The sequence below is a fragment of the Quercus lobata genome, chromosome 12, assembly GCF_001633185.2.
Source record: "Quercus lobata isolate SW786 chromosome 12, ValleyOak3.0 Primary Assembly, whole genome shotgun sequence".
In the NCBI taxonomy this organism is placed as follows: domain Eukaryota; kingdom Viridiplantae; phylum Streptophyta; class Magnoliopsida; order Fagales; family Fagaceae; genus Quercus; species Quercus lobata.
In genome coordinates, this window is record NC_044915.1 from 9,519,726 (window position 1) to 9,536,014 (window position 16,289).

Consider the following 16,289-nt stretch of genomic DNA (forward strand, 5'->3'; position numbering starts at 1 on the left):
AACTCAATTGAGCTAATGGTAAAGTTTCTAATAATTGTATAAGAGATGTAGAATTCAATCTTTACCTACATAAAAAACTAATTGATATTTTAATTTGACCAAAATGGTAAATTGGGGTCACCGTTGATGACACGTGGCGACAATCCGTTCATAGTGCCACGTCACAGAACCCCCCCCAATTCTGTATTAATTTGATAGAGAGAAAATTCCAAGCATTCGGGCCATTTTTATAAACTCGCACGACCCAACCCCATTCCCCACTTCCTCGATTTCTCCTTCCCCCTTCACAAACTCTCTCTCTCTCTCTCTCTTATTCTGCAATTCGTTTCCGTCAAATTATCGCCGGAAAAATCATACCACTCTATCATCATCATCATCATCGTCTCGTCGAGATTCTCGTGATTTTATCGATCTTCATCGCAACACCGCCATGAATCCCGAATAGTAAGCTTATTATTCATCCTCTGTTTTCTTTGCTTTTGTTTTTCCATTTCTCACTTTAACGTTTGTCTTTTTTTTTCTGTTAATTTCCGTGTTTCTCTCAATTTATATAAATTTTGGTCCAATTCTTTTTAGATCTGTGATGATTCTTTGTTCAATATCTTGAAAATTTTTATTTCTTATAAATTTTCTGCGTTGCTTGGATTGTTAAATTTCGCTTTGATCATTTTTGTATTTGGATTTGCCCTAAGGATTTAGATCTAGGTGTTTCCGTACCAGATCCGTTGACCTATTTAGGTCAATTTTGCTTAGAAACATATTTATTTATTGGTATTTCTGAGTGTTAGAATTTTAGCGAATTGAGCTGATTGGTTTAGCTCAAAATTCGAATTTTCTGAGATTTGGTTGTGTGAATGTGAAGGTATGATTGGCTATGCCGACAAAATGTTATTCACGGAACAATTGTATATTGATATATTAATTCATTATATTTATGAGTATTGTAGCTATCAATTACTTTTTGAGTGCCCTAGCTTCATTTATGCTCTAACTATGTGATTAATCTTATTTTGCAATATGAGACCCACCCTGCCTTAAATGTAATTGTGGAAATTTTGTGTATATTTGGCTTTGATTTTGTTCACAATAGTGGGTGGAGGTGTTGAGCTTTGCTGAGCTTGTTTGGGTTATGAAATTTTCTGTTTTCTGTGTTAGATATATGTTTGATTTTGTGTATGCATGTGTCTGTTGCTAATTCATTTGCTGTTTGTAAATTGGATGGATAGTTTTTGTTTATGTTTCTCTATTGAGTTGACCATCATGTGCAACTTTATTTATTTATTATTCCTTTCTGTTCTCTTATTCGCAGTGACTATTTGTTTAAGCTTTTGCTTATTGGAGATTCCGGTGTTGGAAAATCTTGTCTGCTTCTGAGGTTTGCTGTAAGTGCTTAGTGTATTTTTGTTCTTATCTACTGTTAGCCTAACCTCTATTTGATTATATAAAAAAGAAAGAAATAATTGTTTAGTTGTATATGCCGGTGAGTGAAACACACACACACATATATGTATATGATTGCAATGGTGTATCCAATGAGCTAGTTCAACTGGCACTTCCTCCTCCCATGGGATAGAGGGAAGTTTGTGGGTTCAAGATCCACTAGGTGCAAGTGTAATTTACCAAGTACAACCTGAATAACACGTTATCAATGAACCCTTCCTTTTAAAATAAATGACCCTTTTTTCATTTTTCATTCGTGTTTGGTAGAAGGGATAGAAAAGTGGGAGCTGAGAAAATGTATATAACTTTCCTTTGTTTGGTTTGGGAGGAAAAACGAAGGAAAGAAATAATAATTGTATTAATTCCTATTAGACCCCTAGTATATACAACATTTTTTTAAAAGTATATATATATATATATATATTTTATAATGATCACCATTGTCATTTTTCATGCAAATTGATAGGATACGTATATTTTACTTATTTTATTAGCTAATATACTAGCGTGATTGCTTTGCTAGTGAAAAGTTTCTGTTCGGTGTTCCAAACTATGATAAATTTTTCTGAGGGATATTTTGTAATTATATTCTTTCCTTTCCAAACCAGGATGATTCCTATCTGGATAGCTACATCAGCACCATTGGAGTTGACTTTGTAAGTATTCATCTTCCTCACTGTTGGCTTGAACCATTGATATTTTCAACATAAATATACAGCAATAACTTTTGTATCATCTATTTCATGTAGAAAATTCGCACCGTGGAACAGGATGGGAAGACCATTAAACTCCAAATTGTAAGTTTATGAATGTTATGTTAGTCCTCCATTGATCAGGGAGAATTTGTCTCAGTTAGTCAGCTGACAGTGTTGGGGATGATTGCAGTTAAATCAAGATTCCAAATTTGTGAATTGCTTATCCTGTTCTGGAAACGTACTAGGTTTTTATATTAACATAGATGTGTAATCTTGGAAGAGTTTTAGTAATTTTGAAATCTCTTTAACTTAAATTTAGTTCTAAGTGTTCATATTTGTTGAGAAATCTAATATTTCTACCGCATAATATTAGCCCATATCAATGTCTTAAAAGTATCGTGTGGCCAGTTGGTGAAGAACTTTTCATGGTAGAAAGTGGCTGTCGAAGTATGCTGTTGTTAATTGCTGATTGCGTTTTATGCTATTCTCTGAACATTCAGTGGGACACTGCTGGTCAAGAACGTTTTAGGACAATCACAAGCAGCTACTACCGTGGGGCTCATGGCATTATTGTAAGTTCCGCATTTTATATGTTATTGGCTTGCTGCTTTCCCTTCTCAGTTAGCTCCTCTTGTGAGAAATCTGTCTGAAGCTGGTGGATTTCTGGGCAGGTTGTTTATGATGTTACAGATCAGGAGAGCTTCAACAATGTTAAGCAATGGTTGAATGAAATTGACCGCTATGCAAGTGAAAATGTGAACAAGCTTTTAGTTGGCAACAAGAGTGACCTCACAGCAAATAAAGTTGTGTCTTATGAGACAGCCAAGGTACAGAACATGCAGGCTTTCAATTTTATCTGTAAAAGGACTATTTTGTTCCAAAAATTGCTGCATAACGCTTGCACATGTTCTGTCTTTGTCAGGCATTTGCAGATGAAATTGGGATCCCCTTTATGGAAACAAGTGCAAAAAATGCCACCAATGTGGAACAGGCTTTCATGGCCATGGCTGCTGAAATCAAGAATAGGTACTGTATCATATCATTCATCACTAGTTCCAACTCGCTTGGTTTGTTTTTTCCCTTCTTTGATCATCAAACTATTATTTAGTCATCTTCATGGAATGATATCTCTTTCTTCTCTTGGGTGCAGGATGGCAAGCCAACCCATGAACAATGCCAGGCCTCCAACAGTGCAGATTCGGGGACAGCCTGTCAACCAGAAGTCTGGTTGCTGCTCTTCTTGAAGGGAAGAAGTAATAGTGCTTTATGATGTTTATCTGTGTCTTCCATGGCATGTAAAACTAGTCCTCTTCCTAATGCTTTGATATGAAGAATATTTTGTTAATTTTCTTTCCAGTGTCAGTTGTTCAGCACTTTGGTAAAGTCCATTCTTTTGAATGTATTTGATTTTAAAAACATTTGTACAAATTAGGAATATTGGAGATTAGACTTAGTTGCCCTGTGCAACTTCTGTGCCCTCCATCTTATCTGAAGGCCCTACCTACCTGAGGGCCTTGATGTTTAGTGTTTATCTCCAGAATTATCTCAATATTATTCAATTGTTATTCTTGGTAATAAGATATAAATCGTATATCCAGATAATTATAGGTGCGCAAGAAGCTCGAAAATTTTACATCTACAGATGCTGTAATTGTTAGGGAAAATTTAATTCTCCCACCTTGAACTTTGGACTGGAAGTATAATGTTCTCCTTTAATTACAAAATTGAGCAATATCCTCCCATCCCAGGGAAAATGGTCTCAACGTTCTCGTTTCAATTTTGACTTTTCTGTTAAATCATATGTTTAATGTGAGTGTTTATATTTTATTATCCAAAATTCATGTCAGGCCCGTGAAATGTTACCTTTATTTCCCATTTAAAAAAAATAAGCGTCACTTTAACCGGTGATAATAATCCTTAACAGGACCTGAAAGGCTGAACCCTTGACCAAGTTCGCGGGAGACCTCCCAAAATAGCCAAAAGGCAATATTGGTTGGCTTCAGAGAAATTCTGGTGCCATACTCAATTACACAATTTTACCCACAATTATTGGAACTAGAATTTTTCTTGGTTCCAATAAGACGCAGGCACGCAGTATGTATTTTATTAATCAATCAGGATTCATTAGTGTTTGAATTGACTCGATAATTTAGCTGATATGAACATTCTTTCTTCGCGAGGAAGTCCAACGTATGACCGCTACATTTTACAAAATACATGAACATGAAATGAGGTTTCTACAAGTGTTTTTTATTTTTTATTTACATGCACTCTTACTAAACTTTTGTACCTCAAAAAATAAATAATAATAAAAAAAATTGTACCTCTTAACCCTTACTAACTTTTGCAACTTAGTCCCTTCGGGGACATCGGATGAAATTGGAACTTTCGCAACTTACATTTATTTACTCTTTCGTGAGCAAATTTAATCCTTCTGAACAATCAACAACTGCCAACTCGAATCTTAAACTGCTCTCATTTGTTTTGCTAAAACTACATGAATATGTAAATAGACGAGGCTGACCATGTCAATGCCATTTGCTAGATGTAAAATGAAATGAGATAGATGCAAAATCCCAAAGCTTGAACCTTTCTTCCATATGACTAATATACTCGGGTCCGAGCTCAAAATTAATTTCATCATGTGGTCCAAGCACGCGTGAAAACCCAAAAAGGATATAAGTGTGGGAGTTGTGATTTGATGAACATATAAAAGGCATTTAATTCACCTATTTTGGGCTCCATGAGAGACCTTGCAAACGAGTTTGGAATACTTGCAAGCAAATGAGAGCCCATTATGGTTGTACTGCACAAAGGAATTAAATATATGAATTATGAAGGAACTCATTGACCTACTTGATAAACGCACATTGTCATTAAATGTTGATTCAATCATATTCCCCTTGTAGCTACAAATAGATCAATCTAAACCAACCAACCTGTCTTGTTTAGCACAAAAAAACAACTAGCCTAATTCTCCAAAATCTCACAGCCTAATGCTCAAATCATGTTAAAAACCCACTTTTTTCAAATAAGTTATGTTATGGGAAGGGATTTTACTAAACCAAAGAATTGATAAAAGCAAACGTCTTCAACATGAACTCCTCACCAAACTTTTGCATCCATTAATTTCATAAACAATAATGCTTGGTTTTTCTAATTCATCAAGTCTACCAAAAGCCGCATAGCTCAAATAGCATTTCTCGGTGTTTCTAACAAAAACTTCTAGAGTTCAAACCCCCTCCTCCCCTCTCTCCCCTTAGCAAACTATCAAATTATTATCATTTTTTTATTTAAAAAATCAAGTTTGAAATTACTAGGTTATTTCCCCATTTGATAACATTGATAGAATCCCTTCTTTCTTGCTCTTCACCTAACTCTTACCTTCACCCATATTTCACTCATTAATGCTAAAACAATTATTGTTTAAAATTCAATTACTCTCACCCTTTTCTCTCTTGATTAAATTAACATGACAAGAATAAGAATGCACTGATAACCATCATCAACTCTATAAAAGGGAGTACACATTTATGGTATTCCGTGAGTATTCTATAATTACTCATCCTAGACATACTAAACGAAACCAAAAAATTCTCTTAGGCTGATTCTATAACCCACTGCTGTGAGAATCAACCAATCATAAAGCTGGAGGATCCCACTCACCAAAACACAACCTTAATTGTTATTCACTTACTAATTTAGCTCTGGTCAAGAATACATTTCCACACCATTACTAGCCTGCCTTAGAGGAACAATCAGCATAAAGCTGCAGAATGACAATCAATATCAAATAAATCATCAAATTCTTATCAATGTTAATCTCCTTAAGAGAAATGCTAGGGACACCAATTTTGGCACAATTTTGTGCCACAACTCGTCACATGACGAGTTGTAATTGGTAAGAGTGTATTCCCACATAGCCCACTAACATATCTTTACCAATCACAACTCGCCATGTGGTGGCACAAAGTTGTGCCAAAATTGGTGTACCTAGCATTTCTCTCTCCTTAAACCAAATCCTTGATTTCAAATTCAATTTATATATTCCTTGGACTCCTAAACTTCTTCTTAGTAAATCAAAACGGCATTAAACATATCATAACAAAAAGAAATCCAAATATGAATACGATAAAAAAGAAACCAAAGAAACAAACTGTATATCAAAATGAAAGATATTCATATATCCACTTTTGCTTCAACTTAAGCATAGATCAGTAATCAAGATACTTAACCAACAATAAGCCATTAAAATATCAAGAATTTTGTATTGAATAACACAAAATTTCCATATAATTATGAGAACATGTACAGGAAATGTATAAATTTAATAAAAACAAAATAAAGAACAAATATCATCTTGACAGAGATTGATCAGATCAGAAACTTGGGTTGCTCATGGATCTACTTCAACTTCAAAAACAATTATTCAATTCAGATACAAGAATTATTTTTAAAAAAAGAAAAATCCTCTATGAAGCTACCTAATTTGAAACTCAAATGCAAACCTCAAAATTTGAAAAAAAAAAAAAAGCCGTCGTGCACCATATACTATTCCAAGGAAATCTCCTACCAATGGAACCTCTGCCCTCACCATTCAAGAAGTTGGGAGTATAACATGTCAAACATAGAGTCAACAACTCCAATTAGTAATCTTCAAAAGCTCTTGCTCTCATAGATCTTTCATGAAGTGGCCCAAAGCAAGGGTGCACTGAAGCCCCGTTTCAATTGCAATTAAATGCAAGACCATAGTTCTTTCAAAAGAGTGAGCCCTGTACCATACCGCATGCTAGAATCATACTCTTTTACCATACCTAACAACATGGCCAACAAATCCCATATGAAGCTTCCCAATCCATTCCAATATGACTCCTGCATCAATAGGGCAGAATCTTTCAACGTAAAATTGAAAAAGGGCTCAAGGATTGTAAGCCCAACCTATCGAGGTTTTGCTGAATCATATTCAACCTTAGTCATTAAGAGAGAAAACAATAACCTGCTATATTGATCAGTAAGTGTTTCTTCTTCTTTTTTCCCCCAAACATCAAATCCCCCTATTCTCCCGCACTTCCACACCCTCACTCACTCTCCATTAGACCTCTAATGCGCTCAACTTTATAACATTTCTAAATCAAATTTAGTTAAGCCTGGCTCACCTTGTATCAGTCAAATTCTAAAAACAAAAACATCGTACACAAAAGAAAAAGAACCCTTACATATAGTAAACACAACATACACAAAAAACAGCAACAGGGCAGCAAACATGCAACAATAAAGAAATTTTACATCAGTTCCTTGCAGGAACTACCTTACATGATAGCAATTGAAGAAAAAAATTACTAAATTTCGGATTTTTTTTTTAATTAAAAAAACTAGAGCCCAACAAAACTTCATGAGAGCCAAAGCTTAGAAATCCATTACAAAAGCAACCAACAACAAATTACAACTTCCAGAGAGCAAAACATTATAAACCTATCCAACAAAAATAATAAATTTCAGCACAGAAACATAACAGAGCCCAAATACTTATAGACTTGAGAACAACTATAGTAAATTGGCTGAGCAGAATAACTCAAGCAACATCAAGAAGTAAGACTTTGGTTTGTTTTCACTTTTCAGTCTTCACGTGAGTGATGGACAGAAAAATATTCCATGAAAGTATATTATATAGACACACATATATTAATTTTGTTTGATTTGAATACAACTAAAATAAATCCGGATTTTCAATAAAAATTGATCCAGTCTATATAACATCAAAGAAATCTTTTCCTTCCATAACATTTTGACTCTAGTCTTCATCCCTTAGATGCGATGAGGCACTTATTCAAAGACAACAAGTATTTCGATAGAGATAACACATAATCAACACTTTCTATTAAGGATCAAGCTTTGAGGATTAAACCAATTTTGGTTTTCATTTTTAATATAGAGATAACTAATAGTCAACACTAATGGCCCGTCCAGCTCTCCTGCAAAGGGGTGAACTTCGGTTTGACTCACCAGCTCCCCTATGGGGGTGAGCTTGACTTTCCCTAAGAAAAACTATCAATTTCGTGTATGGGGAAGTCTTAGGCCAGATATATATAAACTTCCTGCACAGCCCATGCACCAGAAGATCTTCTTGGAGAAAAACTTTCAAAGAAACCTCAGTTTTTGCAAGCTTACCAATAATCACCACAAGTGCAAACCCCATCTTTGAAATGGTGGAACCTTGTAGTATCTCTAACAATGATTTCCCTCCTTTCAATTGCTGATATGTACTTGATAGCGCGGTGGCAATCCCCACATACCCTCAAATTTTTAAAAACTCGGATTGGATTCCCTGATGGCACTTTTATGAGCCCGAAAGCAATGGCCAATTTTTCACTATGCCATAACAAAAGCTGCTCTTTCTGCTCTTCCCCCACATCATGTAATGCAAATTCAAGATCTGGAACATAGCCTGCCAACTTCATTTTCTTCTCCAGTTCTTTCAGTTTCTCATGTATAAAGGCCAATTCTGGGTGAACCCTATCACCTGACCTGAACTCATGAACCACATTCTTTACCTCAATCCAACTATACCCAGGCATCTTCACTACATTATTTTCTTTCATTAATCGTCGAATCCTGGCAACATGGTCCCATCTGCTCTTGGCAGCATAAACATTAGCCAATTGAACATAAGCGGCTGCACTGGCAGAATCAATATCAAGCAAGCTCTTTGCAGCATACTCAGCAAGCTCTAGATTCTTGTGGATCCTACAAGCACCCAAAAGTGTGCCAAAAATGGCAGCATGGGGTTTGAAAGTCATTTTCTTTATTAGATCCACAGCTTGAACTAACCTACCTGCCCGACCAAGAAGGTCAACCATACATGTATAGTGGTCTGGCTTAGCTTCAACTCCATAATCCCTTACCATTGAGTCAAAATATTGAAGCCCAAGATCTACCAGTCCTGCATGATTGCAAGCCAATAACACTGCAACAAAGGTAATCCAATCTGGCTTCATTCCCTCGTCCCTCATCTTATTAAACAAATGGAGAGCTCTTTCACCTGCCCCATGTTGAGCATAACCAGAAATCATTGCATTCCAAGTGACTACATCTTTTTTTGGAATCTCATGAAACAATCGCATGGCATCCTCCAAACCTCCACATTTACAATACATGCTAATCAATGAAGTTCCTGCTGTTGTATCATGATACAATGGAGACTTAAGAACCAACTGATGAATTTGTTTGCCCAAATGCAATGCAGATAGATTGCTACAACCCAATAAAGCGCTACTCAAGCTTGATGGGTTTGGCCTAATCCCAACTCCCACCATTTTCCTAAAAAGCTTCAGACCATCCTCTGAACAATCATTCTCAACATAACCTGCAACCATAGCATTCCATGTCACTAGATTTTTCACAGGCATCTCTTGAAACAATTTCTCTGCCAATCCAATCTTCCCAAACTTCATATACCCAGTAATCATGGCAGTCCATGCAACCACACTCTTCTCCGGCGCTACCTCAAACAACTCCACTGCAGAATCCAAATCCCCACATTCCACATACCCTGATATCACCGCACTCCACGACACACTATTTTTCATCGGCATCACCAAAAACAACTTTCGTGCCTCCCCCATCTTCCTGTTCTGAGCAAAGCCCGATATCATTGTATTCCAAGATGCAGTATCCTTAACAGGCATCTTATCAAAGAAAACCCGTGCAGTATCTAGATCAGTATTTTGCAAATAACAAGCTAACATTATATTGTATGACACGGTGTCTGGTTCAGGAATTCTATCAAACAGTTCACAGGCTTCTTTCATTTTACCAGGTTTTTTTGAATAACCAGCCAAGATTGAATTCCAAGTGACTGTAGTCCTAATTGTCATATTCTCAAACACTTTAAGAGCAGAATCTAAATCACCAGCTCGAATATAATTGGTGATAATTTTATTTGAATAAATCACGTGACTAAGATCAGGCTGAGTAAAGGGTGTGGATTGTTTTGAAAAATGGCTAGTTTTGGTTTCCTGGGTCATTTGATTGGAGGGAACCAAGTGGGTTTTTTGGGGTGAATGAGGGGAAAAATTGGCGGGAATTGCTTCTCTGTTTGGATTGGCATGTGGGTTTTGGATTGTGAAGGTGGAAAGAGAAGAGGTTTGGTATTTGGATAGTGGGAAAATTTTGAGGGAGGCCAAGGGGTTTTGGTTCCTTGTAGTAACTTTAATTCTAAACCCCATCTCCACTTCCTCGATTTCCTCTTATTCTGCAATTTGTTCCCGTCAAATTATCGTCGGGAAAACCAATTTCCATTCCATCGTAATCTCATCGATCTTCATCGCAACACCGCCATGAATCTCGAATAGTAGAGCATCTCCAATAGACTCTTTAAACCCATTTTTGGAGAGCAAACCCACAAAAAATCACCAGCTCCAACAACAACCTCTCCAAAATTCAAATTTTTTTTAGAGTTGCCACAGTAGCTCTCTTGACCAAGCGAGCACTGTAGCAACTCCAAATCATTTTTTTAGAGCATTTTCTCAACGGCTAAAAATGACAACAAAACACAAAACGCAATCGAATCACAAAAAACACAGTCTTTCTCATAAAACTAATGAAGTCAGAAGAAAACAGATCTAACCCATCAGGGCTGCATGTCGCTGGCGGTGGTGGAGGCGGAGTAGGCGACGGAGGAGGAAGATGACAAGCTTTTGTTAAAAAAACAAAGACTAATGGAGTAATGGTTAGTGTTTTTAAAAAGGAAAATTAATTAGAATTTAATGAATAAGAATAATAATTCATTAAATTAAGATTAAATTGTGTTTTTTATTAAAAAATAAAAATGGATAATGATAAATTAATGAAATATCAATAATTAAAAGATAAAAAAATTGATGAATATTTTTAGGGGAGAATTAATGAATATATGATAAATTTGATCAATTGTAAATTGCATCAAATTTTAAAGAATTTGTGCAAGAGTAACATAGATTTGATAAAGACCAACAAATAAATATGCGTGAAAATTAAAATTAGACGGTTAATAATATAGATTTTTGGACAATTTAAAAATTATATAGTTTTAAGATTTAAAAAATATGGCTGTGGGGGCCAGTTAATCATGAGGTACTATTAAGGTTGTACTAATTGGGTTTATGGCTCAATTCGAGGACATTAGCTAATCCGAGGATGGTCAGATGAGGTTATAAGGAAAACAGTATAAAGAGAAAAGTAAAGATAGTATGAGATAAGTTCAACGAATGTCCAAGGAGAAAAGTCATCTCGGAAACAAGGGTCCGAGATCAGTAAGAGTGTCATATCATCATGGACTTTCTTCAAAGTTACATCACAACTAAGAGTTGAACGTTGGACAAGGGGTAAGAAAAGGGGAGGGCAACAAATATCTTCAAAAAACTGCTACCTCCACATTAAATGTCTCCCAACTAACTCTCTGGCCGCATTAATGTGGAGGTGATACTTGAACAGTGGTCAAACAGCCTTACAGCTACTAATTGATGGTTCTGGGAGGTGTTGGATGGGACAAGAAGGAGTTCTCAAAATCTAACCTACACGTGTATGGTAGAGATGATACCAAGATTGTAGTATATAGCATGAGAAGATGACCTAAAGGAAAAAAAAAAAAAATCAATAAATTTTGGTAATAATATTGTAAACTCTTGTAATTTTGTTCATCAACAAGACATTATAATATAAGCTCCTCAGGCCACTTCGATAACAGACTTTCTTATCTTACTTGTGTTTAATAGCATTAAATTAGCAAATTTTATCGTTTTTCTTTTGGAGTAGATTTAGTTCTTTCATCCACACTCTACAAATTTATTATTTGGGCTTTTTGGGCTAAAATACAATCTTATATTGGGTCCAATCCAAATTCAGTTCTTACAATGGCTATTTAGAATTTGAAAAGAATAAAAATGATTAAAAATTGAATGTAGAAATAATATTTAAATTAAATATAAAAATTATAAAAAAAATATATTAGAAAGTGTATTTAAAAAAAGTAAGTTAGTAATGTGTAAAAGTAACTGTTTACACTCTAATCATTACAAAAATTTGAAAAAACTATTGAAGATGCTCTCTAAGCTTTTAAAACTCATCTTTTGTTTTCTTTCTTTTATTCCATTTCTCACTTAAATATCAATTTGTTTTTAAGGCTCTTTTTTTAATTTATAATTTCTATCGTTTCTATGTTTCGCTCAATTTATGTCAATTTTGATCCAATTCGTTTTAGATCTGTGATGATTCTTTGTTCAATATCTTCAAAAATACATTTCTTACAAATTCCTGTGATGCTTGGATATTTCGCTTTGATCATTTTTGTATTTGGATTTGCCCGAAGGATTTAGATCTAGGTGTTTCCGTACTAGATCCGTTGACCTATTTATGTCAATTTTGCTTATAAATGTTGTTATTAATTTTTGGTATTTTTGTGTGTGTGATGTAAATGGTTTAGGGAATTGAGTTGACACTTGAATTTACCTATTGTTTTAGCTCAAAATTCAAATTATCTGAGATTTGGTTTAGGGATTATTCAGTTTGGGAAATTCAGGTTATGTGAATGTGAGGGTATGATTAGCTATGTCGACAAAATGTTATTCATAAAAAAACTAAGGAAAGTTTATATATTGATATATTCATTCATTTTATTTATAAGTATTGTAGCTATCAATAAAATTTTGAGTGCCCTAGCTGCATTTATGCCCTAAACTGATTAAGAACTATGCGACTAATCAATGAGAGCTCATGATGGGTGTACTACATACACAGAGAATAAATGCTTGTGGGTTGTAGAGGATAAAAGTCGGAGTTTAAGTCAAGGGCGGCTCTACCCTTTGTTCAGGAAGTTCAAATGAACCCCCTGACTTCCAAAAAAAAAATGATATAAATATATATATATATATATATATGAGATTAAATTCTATAAGGACGTGGTGTAAAACTCATGTTTTACCCCTCCAATCCCAACATGCCACATTATCTTATTACATATTTAAGAATAAACACAATCACACTCAATCAATTCTAATACCCATATATAAATCCAACCAAATTGGGAATCTATTGAGATGTTATTATATATTTGTAATATTTTTTTTGTTAGTTTAATATTTTAATTTATTCTTAAAAATATTTTTGCATACCCTAACTTAAATCTTATACACCCTTACTACAAGTATTTCCAACTCTAAGAATACGAGTAAGTGTTTGTGAACTGTAAATGTCACTCTTTATTATAAATTTATATTATATGTGCGTAAGTGTGTCTAATATTAATTGTATGCATTACTTTTTGTTATAATGTTATTTGTGTGAATAATGATGTGTGTGGATATTTGTGTGTACAGTATAAATATAATATAACTTTATATAATTTAATAATTAGGAAATAGAGAGGATTTATTATTTGTGTGTATTGTTATCATGTTATAATAACTTTTTGTTATAAAGTCAGAAAAAATCAAGAAAAATTGTAAAGTTAGTGATTATTCAAGCATTTAATTGGTTAAGTAGACACATACTGTATTATTTTACGTATAAATGAGTGTGGTTGTGTGCATCAATAATTAATACAGAGCCAATGAGTTAAGTTTATTCATTTAGTTTAAAATATTTTTATAAAAACAATGAAAAATTAATAGATAATAACAATTGCATAAAAATAAAAATGTTAGACAAATAAAATAAAATAAAATGATTATAACTACCCACATTGGCAAAAATACTCATAATGAATTATCATGTAACAATTCAAAATTTGAAAACTTGTAGAAGGAAATTGTAAAACTTTATTTATTTATTTTTTTTTTGTTGATAACTTGATATATTCAAATTCTCTTTTTATTAAAAATCTCTTAATTTAAGTTTCTTAATAACCCCCCTAAACAAAATTTCTAGAGCCGTCACTAGTTTAAATTTTTAAGAGGGAATTTCATGTAGAATTTTTATCTTGTACAATATATATATATATATATATATATATATATATATATATGAAGAAACTCACTGACCTACTTGATAAACACACATTGTCATTTAGGGTCCAATTGGTTGGAGGAGTGGAAAAGTGGGAGGATAGAAAAAAATTTAATTTCTCTTATTTTTGTTTGGTTGAGAGTGAAAAAGTGAAGGGATGGAAAAAATGAGTCTACATAAATTTACTTATATACCTTACTTATATACCCTTGTTAAAAAATTGTGCACAATTAAAAAAAAAAAAAGTGATAAGCAACCAAAAAAAAAAGCAATGACCCAAATTGTATTAAAAAATAAAAATCATGTCCAAGGAAAAAAAAATCATGTCTAGTTAAAAACAAAAAAACAAAAAAAAAAACAAAGGACCACACCACAGCTCTAGGAAATCACCGAAAAAAAGCAACTTTAAGACATTTTTGTCATTCAACCATCATATTTCCTCTCCCAAGTTTTTTCTCCATTTTGGAGAAAATTTTTTGGTGGGTCTGGGGAGAAAACACCTGGACCCTACAATTTATTTTCCTTCCTCCCAATCCAACCAAACACATTCCAAAAAAGTTTTTTTTCCTATTTTCTTTCCAAAATTTTCCATCCACCCTATTTCACCTCCAAACAAACACACCCTTAATGTTGACTCAATCATATTCCCTTTGTAGCTACAAATAAGATCAATCTAGATCATACAACCTGTCATGTTTAGCACAAAAAAACAACTAGCCTGATTCTCCAATATCTCACAGCCTAATGCTCAAATCATGTCAAAAAACCACTTTTTCAAGTAATTTATCTTAATTTTAGGAAAGGATTTTTACTAAACTAGAGTAGAAACGCTCTATTTGTTTCACTGGAAAACCTTCTATAAAGATAGTTTTTCACATTTTCCAGTATTTGATAGCACCAAAAAAAAAAAAAAAACTGGTCAATGGAAAATTATCTTTAGTCAATGGAAAACCCTAATAAAAATTAGGCTTATTTTCTATAGGTTGTTTTCCAAAAAAAATGGAAAACAATCTATTTCTCACGCATTGCATCTCCTATAAATATTATCTTCATCTATAACCATGAGAAACATAATTTTTTGGTACCTTCTCTCTCTCATGGTAAGCTTTCTCACTTTTTATCTTCTCACACCCTCACTGTCACTAACTTTAATCTCTCCTCTTTCCATAGATCTCTCTCTCTAACTGTCTCTCTTTTCTCTTTTCTCCATGTTTCTCTTCCCCTCTATAACACAATTCTTTGATTAGATTTCTTTTTTTCCTTCATTGATCGATCAATAGCTCCAACTTGCAAAGGAAAAAAAATTTGCAACAATAATTATTTCATTCCTCTCTACCAAAATCCCAATTCTTTGCTTTGAATTTCAAGCTTAATTTTCTTTTTTCTCTAAGAATTTTTTGGTTTGATGGATATTAGGCAGAAGCTACTTTTTTTTCGTACATAAAGTGCAAAAAAAATAAATAATAAAAAAAAAAAAAGAAGAAGAAGAAAGAATGAATGAAGTAAAAGATGAAATTTTTTAACATAATACCTATATTGCTCTAAATTGCTTTTACATGGGACAATCTTTACCATGGACTAATAATATTATTATATAATGAATGATAATTGTTTAGGGGAATTGCATTTGTTGGCAGATACTTTTTTTGTTGGCAGATAGTTTATGCAAATACTATGCAGTGATGATATAATATGCAAATACATTATGTAAATACATAATTTAGAGTAATATTGAAGACTTGTAATTGATCATAGTAGTCAATTAGTATACCAACAAAAAGAATAGATAATTAAAAGTTATTGTTATTTATACTTATTGAAAATGTATTCCCCTATCAAATTTATATATGTATTCGACGATTTTCAAATTTATAGGATTTCTATAGACTTATGGTATTATGTATTTGACGATTTTCAAAGGAAAAATAAAAAATCTTGAAAAATATGGTATTAGGTTCAAGTGATAGTCCAAATTATAGTGATATTCTTTGTAATGCATGATATTTGTTGTTTGAACTTTTAACCTCGTCTCTCCCCCTCCCTAGTCCCTATCTATAAAATAACATTAATAATAATAATAATAATAATAGGACATTTGTTTACAACTCTAGTTTACCTTTTTTTTCTCCTTCCCTTATTAGCTCTAGTTCTATTAGTGTGAGTTTCAATTAGTTC

The 16,289-nt window shown here is 33.4% G+C and overlaps 2 protein-coding genes across 3 annotated transcripts; one reads left to right on the plus strand and one right to left on the minus strand.

Moving 5' to 3' along the window:
* Positions 1-291: 291 nt before the first annotated feature.
* On the plus strand, positions 292-3,737 carry LOC115970039 (GTP-binding protein YPTM2). Its single transcript, XM_031089699.1, has 8 exons — positions 292-444; positions 1,310-1,382; positions 2,049-2,096; positions 2,190-2,237; positions 2,636-2,707; positions 2,807-2,962; positions 3,058-3,161; positions 3,286-3,737. Exons 1-8 carry the CDS (start codon positions 431-433, stop codon positions 3,377-3,379), a joined length of 609 nt encoding a protein of 202 aa, XP_030945559.1. The 5' UTR covers positions 292-430; the 3' UTR covers positions 3,380-3,737.
* Positions 3,738-6,716: 2,979 nt separating this feature from the next.
* LOC115972478 (pentatricopeptide repeat-containing protein At4g16835, mitochondrial) lies at positions 6,717-10,837 on the minus strand. 2 transcript variants are annotated; one of them, XM_031092782.1, is made up of 2 exons: positions 8,304-10,837; positions 6,717-7,007 (listed from the first exon to the last, which is right to left on the minus strand). In XM_031092782.1, the coding sequence occupies exons 1-2, from the start codon at positions 10,358-10,360 to the stop codon at positions 6,950-6,952; spliced, it is 2,115 nt and encodes a 704-aa protein (XP_030948642.1). In that variant the 5' UTR covers positions 10,361-10,837; the 3' UTR covers positions 6,717-6,949. The 2 variants fall into 2 exon arrangements, with proteins under 2 accessions (XP_030948642.1, XP_030948643.1); XM_031092783.1 differs by lacking the exon at positions 6,717-7,007 and having other exon boundaries at positions 7,584-10,837.
* Positions 10,838-16,289: the final 5,452 nt, after the last annotated feature.